A 13,634-nucleotide genomic window follows, 5' to 3' on the forward strand; every position below is an offset into this window, starting at 1 on the left:
CACACCCTAGTCAGGCAGCTTTTCCCACTTATCTCGTCTGCTAGGGACTCTCCCTCTAAGATGACCTTTCATTTATACTACATATGTTGTCCTTCCATTAGATTAGGGTTTTTTCTAAAAAAATTTTTATTGATACTTTCTCTTTCTTATATCACCATATACCTTTCCCTCTCCCCAAGAACCATCCCCTATGACAAATAGTGGAGGGGTTTTAGAGAGGGAAAAAATTAATTACTTTTATTTAGTTAATTAAATATTTCCAAATTACATGTAAAAACAGTTTAACAATCATATTTTTTAAATTTTGAATTCCAATTTATCTCCCTCCCTTCCACTTCTTTCTCCCCTTGAGAAGGCAACTAATTTTACTTTGTGAGGTCACGTAAAACACATTGCTATGTAAGCCAAGTTGCAAAAGAAAACACAAACAAAATAAAACAACAAAAATAAAGAATATTTTTTCTTAAAAGTATGCTTCAATCTGCATTCAGAGTTCATCAGTTCTCTCCCTGGAAATGAAGAGCATTTTCCATTATGGGTCCTTTGGAATTGCCTTGGATCATTATATTCCTGGGAATAGCAGAGTCATTCACAGTTGATCATACAGTATTGCTGTTACTTTATATAGTATTCTGGTTCTGCTCACTTCACTTTACATCAGTTCATATAAGTCTTCCCAACTTTTCTTTTTTTCTGAAATCATCCTGTTTGTCATTTGTTACATCACAATACTATTCTATCACAATCATACATTACAACTGGTCCAGCCATTCCCAATCGATAGGCATTGCCTCAATTTCAAAATCTTTGCCACAACAACATTTCTACAAATAGGTCCTTTTCCCTTTTCTTTGATCCCTTTGAGATACAGACTTAGTAGTGGCATTGCCAAGTCAGAGAGCATGCCATTTTGTAGCCTTTTGGGTGTAGTTACAATTGTTTCTCTAGAATGGCTGGAGTAGTTCACAACTCCACAAACAATGCAATAGTTTCTTTTATGTACAGAGCTGACACATGTTGATTCCGCCATGGAATGTGAGCTACTTGAGATAAAGGCCTATACTTTTCCTCTTCGTTATTCTCTCTCCTTAGCACAGTGCTTGCTTGGCACATAGCAGGCACTTGATAAGGGCTTATTGACAGATGTGATCCTACTGCCTGTGATCTTATCCAAATGGCCTGGAAACTCCTTCTTACAGAGAAGAAATGGGCCTTAGGTGATAGGAGGTTTTCCATGTGGCCAGTTCTACTTTTTAAGTTCTTTTCTTCAGTAAATTCTATCAAGAGGCAGGCAGCATCTTTCATCATGAGTCCTTTGGAATTGTGGGAGATCATTGTGTTGATCAGAGTTACTAAGTCTTTCATCGTCGATTATCTTTACAATATTGCTATTACTGTGTACAATGTTCTCCTGGCTCTACTTACTGTACTTTGCATCAGCTCGTACAAGTTTTCCCAGGTTTTTCCAAAACCACCCCCTTCATCATTTCTTACAACATGACAGAATTTTAAAAAATAATACAATAACACATCACTCCATCACATTCATGTACCACCACTTGTTCAACCATTTTCCAACTGATGGGCATCCTTTCAGTTTCCAAGTCTTTGCAACTCAAAAAGATCTGTTATATCCACTTTTGTACACGTGGGTCCCTTTTCTCTTTCTTTGATTTCTTTGGGTTACAAACCTAGCAGCAGGATCACTGGGTCAAAGGGTATGCAGAGTTCAATAGTTTTTTGGACATAGTTGCAAATTGTTTTCCAGTATGGGTAGACCAATTCACAGCTCTACCAACTGTACTTTGGTATACTTGTTCTCCCACAGCCTCTCCAGCATTTGTCATTTTCCCTTTATTGTCATCTTAGCCAATCTGATGGGTATGAGGTGGTACCTCAGGGTTATTTTAATTTGCATTTCTTTAATTATTAGTAATTTAGAGCATTTTTCCTTATGGTTATTGACTCTTTCCTTCTCATTTCTTTTCATTGATTCTCTTAATATTCTTGATCTTTTGTTTCTCCAGATGAGTTTTATTATTTTTTTTTCTAGTTCTATAAAGCAATTCTTTGGTATGGCAATGAATAAATAAATTAATTTTGGTAGTACTGTTATTTTTATTATATTGGTTTGGCAACTAATATTTCTCTAATTATTTAGATCTGTCTTGATTTCTGTGAAGTGTTTTGTAATTGTGTTCATGTAGTTCTTCTGTGTGTCTTAGCAGGTATACTCCCAAAGAGTTTATACTCTCTATAGTTATTTTAAATGAAATTTATCTATCTCTTTCTGATGAATTTTGCTGGTAACATACAGAAATGCAAATGATTCATGAAGGTTTATTTTATATCCTGCAACCCTGCTGGAGTTGTTAAACATTTCAATAGGTTTTTTAGTTGATTCTCTAGAGTTCTCTAAGTAAATCATAAAATTATTTGCAAAAAGTGATCATTTTGTTTTCTCTTTGCCTTTGCTTATCCCTTCAATTTCTCTTGTTGGGTAGCTATACCTAGCATTTCCAGAACAATGCTGAAAAACAGTAGTGATAATGGGCATCCTTGCTTTACCCCTGATCTTATTGGAAAGGCTTATCCCCATTACAGATAATACTGGCTCTTGGTTTTAGATAGCTATTAACTTAGCATTTAAAGGAAAGATCCACTTATTCCTATGCTTTCTAGTGTTTTTAAAGGGAATGGATGCTGCATTTTGTCCAAAGCTTTTTTCTGCATCCACTGAAATACTCATGATTTTTTGAATTTTTTTATTATCCACATGGTCAATTACGCTGGTTATTAAACCAGCCTTGTATTCCTAGAACAAATCCAGACTGGTCATAGTGTAAGATCTTTGTGATATGTTGCTATAGTCTCCTTTATAATATTTTAAGACTTTTTTTTTATCAATATTCATTAATTAAATTGTCCTACAGTTTCTTTCTCCTTTTTGTCTCTCCCTGGCTTAGCTGTCAAGACTATATACTACCTTAGACACTGGTCTTTTTTTTATTACATGGAATTTTAAAGCTGGAAAGAACTTTAGGTCAATCTGGTTCAACTCTTCACTTGACAGGTGAAGAACCCAGAGCCCAGAGAGGCTGTGACTTGCCCAAGATGACAGCAAGACCTTCCAGCCAGCGCTCCCCTCCCTGTTCCAGGTTTCCCCTGGCATTAAGTGGCATTCATTGGTTCTGTCTGGGGGTGATCTACAATCGAAGAGCCAAACCACATCTCCTAACGTGTAGTCCAGCTCGCGGTGGATATAAATAACCACTGCTGTTCTGTTCAGAGACTCCAACAATCCTCAGTTCAGACCAGAGTGACCATATGTTGAAAAAACAAACAACATGAAAGGAGTTTTTGACTGGCTATTCTGCATATTTGTTGAGCTTCATTTCTATTCAAAGTTGCCTCTAGAACCCTCTTCACTCCCCACCCACCCCCCAAAAAATCAAGGAGTGAAAATGATCTCACCTGCAGGTCTACCCATTTCCCATTTCTTGAACCTAAGTACCAAGTGAATGCCTGCAACAGGCTAGGTTGGGCTGCATACCTCCTCCTAGGCACAAGGAAAGGGTCCTGGGGTGAAGCAAGGAGGAAGAGCTGGCACTGGGAAGTCATAGCAAGGGAGAAAAGGAGCATCCATATAACATTAAAATAAAAATAATTTTCATAAACAAAAGCTGTACTTCATTGTATATTTGACATAAAGGTATAAAGCATAGCTTCTGGTGTTCAAACATGTATGTTTCTGATAGATTTTGTGTGTCTGACATGGTTTGCATGTGACAGCATGCCAGCCTCACCCCTATTCCTGACAGACCCTCCCTCTGCTGAGCCCCCAGATCTCCAGGCCCCAGCAGGCTGGCTGCTCATTACCTCTCACTCACCACAATCTACCTTACCATGGCTACTCTGGCTTTATTCCCACCCTGCTGACTAAATATAAATATACATATGCATGTATACATATACATGTATGTAAACAGAAATAAAGTGACAGAAAGAGAGAGAGAAAGGGGGAGAGAGGATAGGAAAGACAGAGGGAGAAAAGAGGGGATGAGAAAGAGAAAAGAAGACATGGAGAGAGGGAAGGAGGAAAGGAGAGAGGGAAGGAGGAAGGGAGAGGGAGAGAGAGAAGGGGAGAGAGACAAAGAGGAGGGAGGGAGAGAGAGAGAGAGAGAGAGAGAGAGGGAGAGGGAGAGGAGAGAGAGGAGAGGGAGAGAGAGGGAGAGGGAGAGGGAGAGGGAGAGGGAGAGGGAGAGGGAGAGGGAGAGGGAGAGGGAGAGGGAGAGGGAGAGGGAGAGGGAGAGGGAGAGGGAGAGGGAGAGGGAGAGAGAAGGGGATGAGAAAGAGGGAGAAGTAAAGAAGGAGGAGAGGAGAGAGATCTGTTCCCACACAGTGACACAAACCAACCTAGGCACACTCTAACTTGGCTCTACCCTGCTCAGCCTGAGCCAGGGGCTGGATCTCACCAGGCCACATCAAAGGGACCAGCATCAGAAGAACATACTGGCATTCTTGAAATAGCCAAGCCATCTGCAGCCAACCGGCAGCTGTGGGAAGCTACCTGACCCCACCACTTAGTGGCTAAGTGTCTCTCACTTGTCCCAAAGATGCTGCCATTTTGGGAATGACCATCACAGCCTTCAGCACACTCTTTTTAGGATCTTCAGATACCAGAGTGTTCTCCATGACGGCAGCACTCCTGGATTGACTCTGTCATCTTGTAAGGTGTCTCTTCTGGGCAGCTATGTGGAGCAGTGGATAGAAAGCTGGCCTTAAAATAAGGAACACCTGGATTCCAGTCCAGCCTCAGATGTTTACTGACTCTGTGACCCTGGGCAAGTCATTGAACCTGTTTGTCCCCACTTCCTCATCAGTCGGATGGAGATGACGATAGCCCCTACTTCCCGAGGTGGTTTCAAGGATCACGTGAGGTAATATAGGTAAGTCATTTAGCACAGTGCCTGGTGCGTGTCAGGTGCTCACTCAACGCTCACTGAGGCTACTACCTGTCGTGCCTAACTCAGCAGGCCCACTGAGACAGCGGGGTAAGCATGTTGTGGCCCTCAGAGTTCTGTGTACACAGAAGCTATTCTTCTCATCTTGGTTTTTAAAAAGGTTCAATTTATAGTCACGCCTTGTGTCCCAGATGCCAAAACGCCAACCAAGAGCTTGGCTGGGCTCAGTGCCCAGAGACTGGCAAAAAATGAAACGATGATCTTAAAAGGGAGAGCGAGAGCTGGGCTACTCAGGGGCACCAGAGGAGACAAAAAGCCCGCCCAATGGAGTGATCCAAATGCCTCTGCAGGACAGATGAGGCCCCTTCCAAAGGCAGGAGGCTGTATAGGCATCCCTCCTGTCTCGGTATTAAGAGATTCCCCCACTGTCTTTGGGAGCCCCATCATCACCACAGTCCTAATTCCTAAGGGCAGGGAGCCTCTTTCCTGTCTGGGATTCAGGATCAGCAATGTTGATCTGGGCCCTCTGGAGTCTGTGAAACAAGTCACCACAGTACCAAGGGCATCGTGGAGAAGGCAGCATCGTACCAGCACAGCTGGTACCTGCTGCCCAGAGGAGGCGAGGACAGCCTTGCTCGCAGTAGCAACGAGCATCGTACAAAAGCAGTGAGCCATCTGTGAAGATGACTGGCAGAAAGCTCCCCATCCCTCCCCAGTGCTGGGCTGCCCCAGGCCTCTCATCCGTCCAGCCTGGAGCCCACGGCGAGCACCAAGCAAGAGAAGCCCAACACCCGCAGGAGGCAGAGAAGCATCTGCCTAACAGACAAAGGAAGGCCAGTACAGCGGGCACGTGGGTCACAGCCACAGAAGCAAGGAGACCGTAGATGGTGAGAAACCCACAGACCCAATGCTTCTCCTGGCTTTCAGATGAGGCCCACACAGACAGGACCAGACAATTAGCCACAACAACCACAGCAGTGGAGACAGCCCTGGATTTGGAGTCTGAGGGCTTGGGTTTGAATCTCAGCTCTGCCACTGGCTACCTGACCTCCAGGGCCTCAGTTTCCCCATCTGTAAAGTGAGTGGGTAGATTAAGGTCTCTTTCAGCTCCATATCCATGATCTTAGGATCAACTGACCATCAGTGGAGTGTAAGAAAGAGCACACTGTGGGGGGTGGGGGTGGAGGCAGCACCCTCTAATTCTGGGGCACCAAAGGGTTTGCCTCCCAGTTCCAATACTCCCTAGGCCTCAACCCAGAGCACCAGTAATCAGGCAGGACCAGGGGCTGACTCATCATCACCCTCCCCTCATCACTGGTGTGAGCCCTGGGGCAGAGCTGACCCGGCAGGGGAAGGGAGGGCAAGACCCTCAACAAGCATCCCCTGTACAAGAAGCCACAGCCCCCCCACCCCACCCCCAACCTCTTCTTCAATAGCGCCGCCATTCCTGGTGTGAAGAGCAGCACCCCATTCTGCCAGGGGTCAAATACCTCCTCCCACCCCATCCCATGTCCCATCACACGCCTCCTACTCTTCCTCTGGGCCCTCTGCAACTGCTGCATGTTGGACCTGTGTCCCTCACCCCCCAAAGCATATTATAACACACATTGTAGTTTATATTTCATTTTCTGTTAGATCTGGCATATATTTGGGGTTTAATTTAACATTCTTCTCTCCCCGACCCAAAAGACTCTAAGTTCCCTCTGAGTGGGAATTGATGAAGGGGTTCATTGGCCAAGCTGGATTTCATGTGCATGTTCACTAAGAGGCCGGGAGACACGAATGAGCCCAACTGAGCCGCTGCGCCAGCCTCGTCGGTGTGCGGGTGGCGGTGCCCGAACACATCCTGAGATGCTTGCACACTGGCTCATATGTCAAGGACCACAAAAGACGACGACACGTGAGCGAAGCGGACAACATGTGAACACGTCTGACTCCACCGGACTTGGCAGTCACACAACCCACGTTGGCCCGAGCGGGCCAAGGCTGGGGGCACACAGCCCCCGTATCATCCACGCAGGGGTCTCTGAACTAAGAAGACAGACTTTTCTAATCCAAGTTTGGCTGTGCTCCTCTTGACACTGGGCTGTGCATTTCCTCACTCCAATTCCCACGGCCACAGCGGAGCTCCTGTCCACCTCCACCATGCCAGGCTCCTACCCTGCAATGTCTACCGGCTGAACATGACCATTCCTTGCCAAATAGGGAGGAAGAAAGGAAACTAGCATTTATTAAGCACCTACTGTATGCCAAGCACTATGCTAAGGGCTTCACAAACATTGTCTCCTTTGATCCTCACAATGGCCCTGGGAGGAAGGTTCTCTTATCATACCAGGAAGAAAGAGGCAACAGACAACCGTGAGGGGTCTCGCCCAGGGTCGCACAGATAGTCAGCATCTGCGGTCAGATCTGAACTCAGGTCTTCCTGACTCCAGGTGCACTGCACTACGTCACTGGCCCTAAATACAAAATACTGTAAACTACGTTCCACCTTTCAATTCACCTTAAACAAGCGCTTCCTAAGAGGCGCCGTGCAAGGTGCTGCAGACAGAAAAATAAAGATCAAGCAGCCCTGGCCAAGCCTCCGTCAATTGACCAGAACGTATCAGGTGCCTCCCAGACAGAGCATGAAATCATCCTCGCCCTCAGGGAGCCCGTGTCTCATTGGCCAGAACATGGACTATAACTACATTAGAAACAAAAGAGAAGATAACCCATGGGAGGCAGATGGGCAGTGCAAAGAGCACAGTCCTGGAGTCGTAGGATCCGACTTCAAATCCTAACTCTGCCACGTACCACCTGGACCACTCTGAACAGACTTCTCCGGGCCTCAGTTTCCTCATCTGAAAATCTGCGATGCTAAGAAGCGTCCAGAGGGAGGCATGACTCAGAATCATCGTTCAGATCCTACGTTGGGCTGGAAGATTTCTTTCCACGCATTACAGGCAAACAGAAGCCTCCGGGACCAGACACCTCCCCTAGAGACCAGGGACCTTTTCATCCCCAGGCCACCCGACAGTGGAGGAAAGGCAGAGTCTCCAGCCTGCCCACCCTGCCCTGTTTCCTGTGGCTGCAGGACGTCTCCCACACCCGCCCAGGACCTCTTGCTGGTCTCTGCTGGGAGTGGCTCAGGCCCACCCTCAGCCCTTGCCCTTCTTCTATGCTAGGGAGAGCCAGTACGTGCCCAGATGCTCGGGCCTCACCATCCACCCTGCTGGTCTCCTCGGTACCAACTGACCTTTCCATCCACCAGGGACTGAAGGTGACCACGCTCCCTCACTTACATGTTTTCTGCAGCGGTTGGAACGTGATCTCCTCAAGAGCATGCACCCTCTTTATTTCCTACTTGTATCCCTAGTATATAACAGTGCTTGGCACACAGTAAGTGCTTAATAAATGCTTTGCCATTCCATTCCATCAATGAGGAGTCAAAGGCTCCGAGTTCAAATCCTGGCTGTCTCATTTGGGGTAAATCACCCAAGCTCTCCTGCGCTGAGTGTCATCTGCTAGGAAAAGTGGGGCTTGGACAAGAGAAGGCCCCTCTCCATCTGCAGCTTCTCTTACCAAGGCGCTTTTCAAAGTCCCAGACCCTCCTCTACCACCAGAACATGGCAGGGGCTTTCCGTCTTACCTTCCACAGGTCAGGAGGGCCTTCCACCAGCTTGGCCTTTGTGTGGCAATATTTCAGCGCTAAATGCAAGCATTCCGTCCCAAACTCCATGTCGTGGTCACTGCACTGCGGGGGAAACATAGCAAATAAAGGTTAGATAAAAGTGTCACTGACAGCTACAAAATGAGGGGCATGAAGGAAATCCCCTCCAGGGCCTCTGGCAGCTCCAAATCAGGGTTCTTCACCTTGTATGGGTCATGGGGCCATGGCGAGGCCAAGGGCCTCTTCTCCTCATTGTGTTTCTAAATAAACAAAGACGACCACAACGGTCACTGAAAACGAACATGTGGTTTCCTTCCCCATCCAAGTTCACAGGTCCCTTGGCTGTCGGTGAACTCCTGGCCCGGAATGTACCCATGAATCCGAGGCCCAGGGAGTGGACACTTCCCCCACGGCTGAAGAAGGTGAGAGGTTTCATTGTCAGGAGCATGAGAGTTTCTGCTTTGAAACTCTCTGGGCATTGGATAAATAGAAGATGCCCTGATTCCAGGGCCCGTAAGCTGCCTTTGCAAGCAAGCTTATCATATGCCTGAAGGGATATCAGAGGGTAACCACACAAGAGCTTTTGATGGGGCAATGGAAGCCTCCCAGGAAACCAGAGTTTTATCCTGTACATCACCAAAGTCTCTTCTGGTCAAGATGTGACCATTGGTTGGACTTTTCAGACACCAATGAATGCAATTCTGTTTGGAAGAACATGGAGCATTTGGATCCCAAAGAACACAAAACCCCATCGTCCCAAACTTGGCCAAGGTGCACAAGTTCTCTGTGGCCACAACAGGGTCTGGATGGGCCTTTGCCAATAGAGAAGGAGACGTCTGAAGTAGCATCATACCGAGGCTATATCAGTGCAAATTCTGTTTACAAATGATCGACTTTGTGCTTGGCATACCAACATAATCATATCATCGAACAGCAAAAAAATGAGAAAGTGCAGTAAATAAACGGGTGAGACCAGGAGCTCAGAGCTCCTACATTCAAAGGTATCCAGTCAAACCCTCTCACCTTGTAGATGAGGAAACAAGGGCCCAGGGCCACACAAGTGTCCTGCTGGCATCTTCTCAGTACCTACTACGTGCCAGGCACCAAAGATGCCAAGACCAAAGCCACACAGTCAGCCCCTCAGGAAGGCTGCCTTCTGAGTGGGACGCAGAAGACAGTCTTCTTTCCTCACCACCACCTCTGGGAATCAGCCCAAGAGCCATCTTCCCCCTGAGGCCTCCTGGCCTCTCCCCGAGGAGACCTGGAATCTACACCTAGCACAGGCACATTGTGAGGGCAGGGACTGGGGGCTTTGGGCCTCTCCCTCCTTGTCTTGCCTCCTGACCTCCCAGGCTTTTTTCCCTGCATCCTCAGCTGAAGGGCCAGCTCCTACAAGACCCTTTCCCCAGTCTTCCTCAATCTTAGTGTTTCCCCTTCAAAGTTATCCCCAGTTCATCCGTCCAGACCTTGTTCGTATATGGTTGTTTTCACGTCGTGCTCCCTGCTGGACTGTGAGCTCCCCGATGGCAAGGACCACCCTCTTTCACCCTTAAGTGCTTGGCACATTGCCTGGCACACATCAGGTACTAATAAACGCTTGACTGACACATGCATACAATAATAATAATTACCAACATTTATATCATCCATACTACGTACCAGGCGCTTTGACAAACAGAAAATATATTCAAAATAAATATGAAGACAGAGGTCCAAGTAGCTGGAGCAAATACTGCAGGGGAGCTTTGAAAGCAGCAGAGGATTGTGATGGGGAGTGATGAGGATGGAGGGTTTTCCAGGCATGAGACACAGCCAGTGCCATGTCCTAGAGACGGGAGATGGAATCTCATGTTTGAGGAACAGCAAGAAGGCGTTCGTGGGCGGACCATAGAGTGTGCGAAGGAAGCCTGGAAAAGTAAGAAGGGGACAACTTGTAAAGGGGTGTGAATGACAAGGGCAGGTTGTATTTGACTGGAGAGGTGATAGGTAAGCTCTAGAATTTACTGAGCAGGGCAGGGATACAGTGCTTTGGGTATCCCTCCGGCAGCCCCATGAAGGATGGACAAATTAGGAAGTCACTACAGTAGTCTGGGTGAGAGACGATGAGCCAGGGCCTAAGCCAGGGTGGTGGGTGGCCTCTATGGCCAATACATAATTATTACTACCACGCAGACCTGCAGGATCGGATAAGCAGGCTGGCCTACCTAAGACTCCTGAAACCGGCTGATTGCTCAAAAGGTCTAACAACCTGTTTCCAGTGAAACCATCCAGCTTTCAATGAACTCAAAATGTATATTTTTTAAATTCTCATCATTAATGCTTGTGAGAGGCCACTCACTTAAACCCAAGTTCTCACTACTTCTACTCCAATGTGGGTCAAGTATTCCTACATCTGTTATTCCCATGGACTGGAAATTGTTTATCTCAAGAAAGTTTGGTGTCTGTTAGCCTTGAAATTCCCCTACTTCTATCTCAAAGTTTTATTCGAGTTCTTCTGTCCTCCTTCTTTCAGGAAAATGAGGTGCCACATCGACACACCGTATCGGAAGGGGAGGAAAGGATCTGGGTACCAGGAAGAAAGAATGGGATGCTGACACCATCTCCAATGCCTGCTCACAGAACACCTAGCTCTGGTTTTTTCACAGCTAGGAAAGTCTGAAGAAAACACACTTGGGAGGGATTCTCCTTGCTTTCTAGTAAGGGCCTGCTGCCAAGAGAGGTCTCAGACATCCTGAAAGGAAGTGGGACAAAAGGCCTACCTGTATTTGCAGGGGTCCGGGGAACTGGGAGCTGAGAACACTGGAATGGCCAGGAAGTTAACACTAGAAGGACACAGGCTTGGCTCCCCTCCACTCACACTTCTGACCCTGTGTGACCTCCTTAAACCCCCGGCCACCCCAACAAATATCGCCATCAAAGCTGGTCCCTCAGCCTCCGGGCCCTCTAGGCATCCCCAGGAGTCAATGCCCACTTAATTCTCTAATTACTGTGACTCTAAAGGGCTTGTTTTATAATCCCACTTACGAACATGGTATAAGTTCTAACGAGCCACTTGAAAACTGTTTTCAAATGCTTTCTGGAGGGAAAAAAAAAAGACACGCTAAGTAGGGGATGACATAAGATTAATTTTTCAAGTTAATGCATCATCATCATAGCAGTCAGATTCAATAGTTTATAATGCAGTATGATATATGTATGTTCTCAACATATCCTGGCAAATTCAAAGCATCCAACTTTTACAGTTGGAAATAAACTAAAATTTAATTATGATCAAAACTTTGGAGTAATTTGTTAAGACCATACTACACACACACACACACACACACACACACACACACACACACACACACCACACACACACACATATACACATATATATATTTGGGGCTAACATATTAAATTCCTGCTTCCATTGTAGAAGGTTGGAAATCTCCATTCTCTGAGTTAACACCCCTATGTTATCATCCAGGAACTGCCTGTAGTGGTCCTTTGTGATATGTTATCTGATGTGAGGAATCTCAGAACCTGGCACCATTCACACAATGATTTCAACAACATGATTTCACGATATTTCATCAATGCAACATCAAGAGGAGAGAGAAGGGTCTCTGGCACATTGGGTCGACCCTTACAGGAGACCAAACAGAAGGCCATGGAACAGAGCCACATGGGCTCTTAGGAATGAGAGGGAGTCACCATACTGATGAGATCACAAGTTTACCTGATCATTCCAGAATCTCAGCATGGTCTCATGGGAAGGATGCCCAAGAAAGCACAATAAATAGTCAATGAAAACTTAACCTAAGACATGCATATACAAGTATCTCAGTGTATAACTCTATCCTAATTTCCATAATCAAAATCTGCTTCAAGTAAAACAAAATGGGCCTACTGGGCGCACCTGCATTCAGTGCACGATCGTATCAAAAGTCTGTCTCGAAGCAGACACTCTATCTAGCTCCTCATCCCTTACTGGTGTTGGGCAACGTGCCGTAGAATTGCATGAGAGACAGTTATCCAGCAGACCTTGTTCTCAATGCAACATCAGATTAGTTGTTGAATAATTAAGATGAGATGATCTTAGCCTGGGACCATGCCTGAGGAGAGAACACCGACGTGCCCGTCGCCAGATAACGATGGGTAAGAGTGAGAGAGGCAGACAAAGCTTCTCTTCAGGCAAGAATGCTATTGCAAATTGCCTCGGAAGCCAATTTATATTTTATTTATTTCATTTTCATCTACCCACCCACACGCATTCCCACCGGCCCTGCCCCATCAGGATCCATCGTGAACCTGGGCCAGGGAAGAGCTGCCCGTCCTGTCAAGGAAAACTCTTGAAGCCTCCCCAGTGACTGCTCTGCTTCACAGTAAATTCTCAGGGGGAAAGTCAGAAACAGGAGGAAGCTCACTGCAGAGAACCCAGCCAGCTCCTGTTTAGCCATTCGGGTCAGCCCTCTCTCCCATCTAATTTTTCCTGGCCAGAAACAGTAAGTAAGAGCACGACTAAGTGCAAGACACCAGGCTAGGCACCGTGACAGAGAGACGATGACGGAACCTGGCCATGATGACACAGACAAGCAGATGGATGGAGACATAAACGAGAGAGAAATATGATAGACAGACAGACATGTGTACACACGGCTAGACAGAGAGACAGAAATCGGATAGAGAGAGAATGTATTTCGGCTTCATAAATGCCAGGCACTACAAGTGCTGAGGAAACAAATGCAACAAATCAGAGAGTTCCCACCTCAAAGAGCTTTCGTTCTAAGCACGGTGGGGCGGTGGAGATGCTGCAGAGGCCCAGAATCAAGCCAGTTAAGGCCAAGGATGATGCACAAGCAGCCACATCCAGCTTTCTGGCGAAGAGCAAGCAGAGATGACAGCCCACATAGACAGCAAGTCCGCGCCGTCACAGCGCTGATCTCAACTAGCCATGCTCCCCACGCTCCTTCCCTCCTTCAGCGTCTCTCATGCCATCCATCAGGGGCACTCATGAGCTTTAATGGAAGCTGTAA

The 13,634-nt window shown here is 46.6% G+C and overlaps 1 protein-coding gene across 1 annotated transcript in view; it reads right to left on the bottom strand.

The window, feature by feature from the left end:
- Positions 1 to 13,634, bottom strand: part of CRPPA (CDP-L-ribitol pyrophosphorylase A) — a 256,432-nt gene that overhangs the window by 192,020 nt on the left and 50,778 nt on the right. Inside the window, 1 exon segment of the mRNA XM_078150658.1 lies at positions 8,596 to 8,700. Coding sequence (XP_078006784.1) covers positions 8,596 to 8,700 — 105 coding nt within the window.

Source organism: Phascolarctos cinereus, unplaced genomic scaffold (genome assembly GCF_003287225.1).
Source record: "Phascolarctos cinereus isolate Bilbo 61053 unplaced genomic scaffold, phaCin_HiC Scaffold_1;HRSCAF=81, whole genome shotgun sequence".
Classification (NCBI taxonomy): domain Eukaryota; kingdom Metazoa; phylum Chordata; class Mammalia; order Diprotodontia; family Phascolarctidae; genus Phascolarctos; species Phascolarctos cinereus.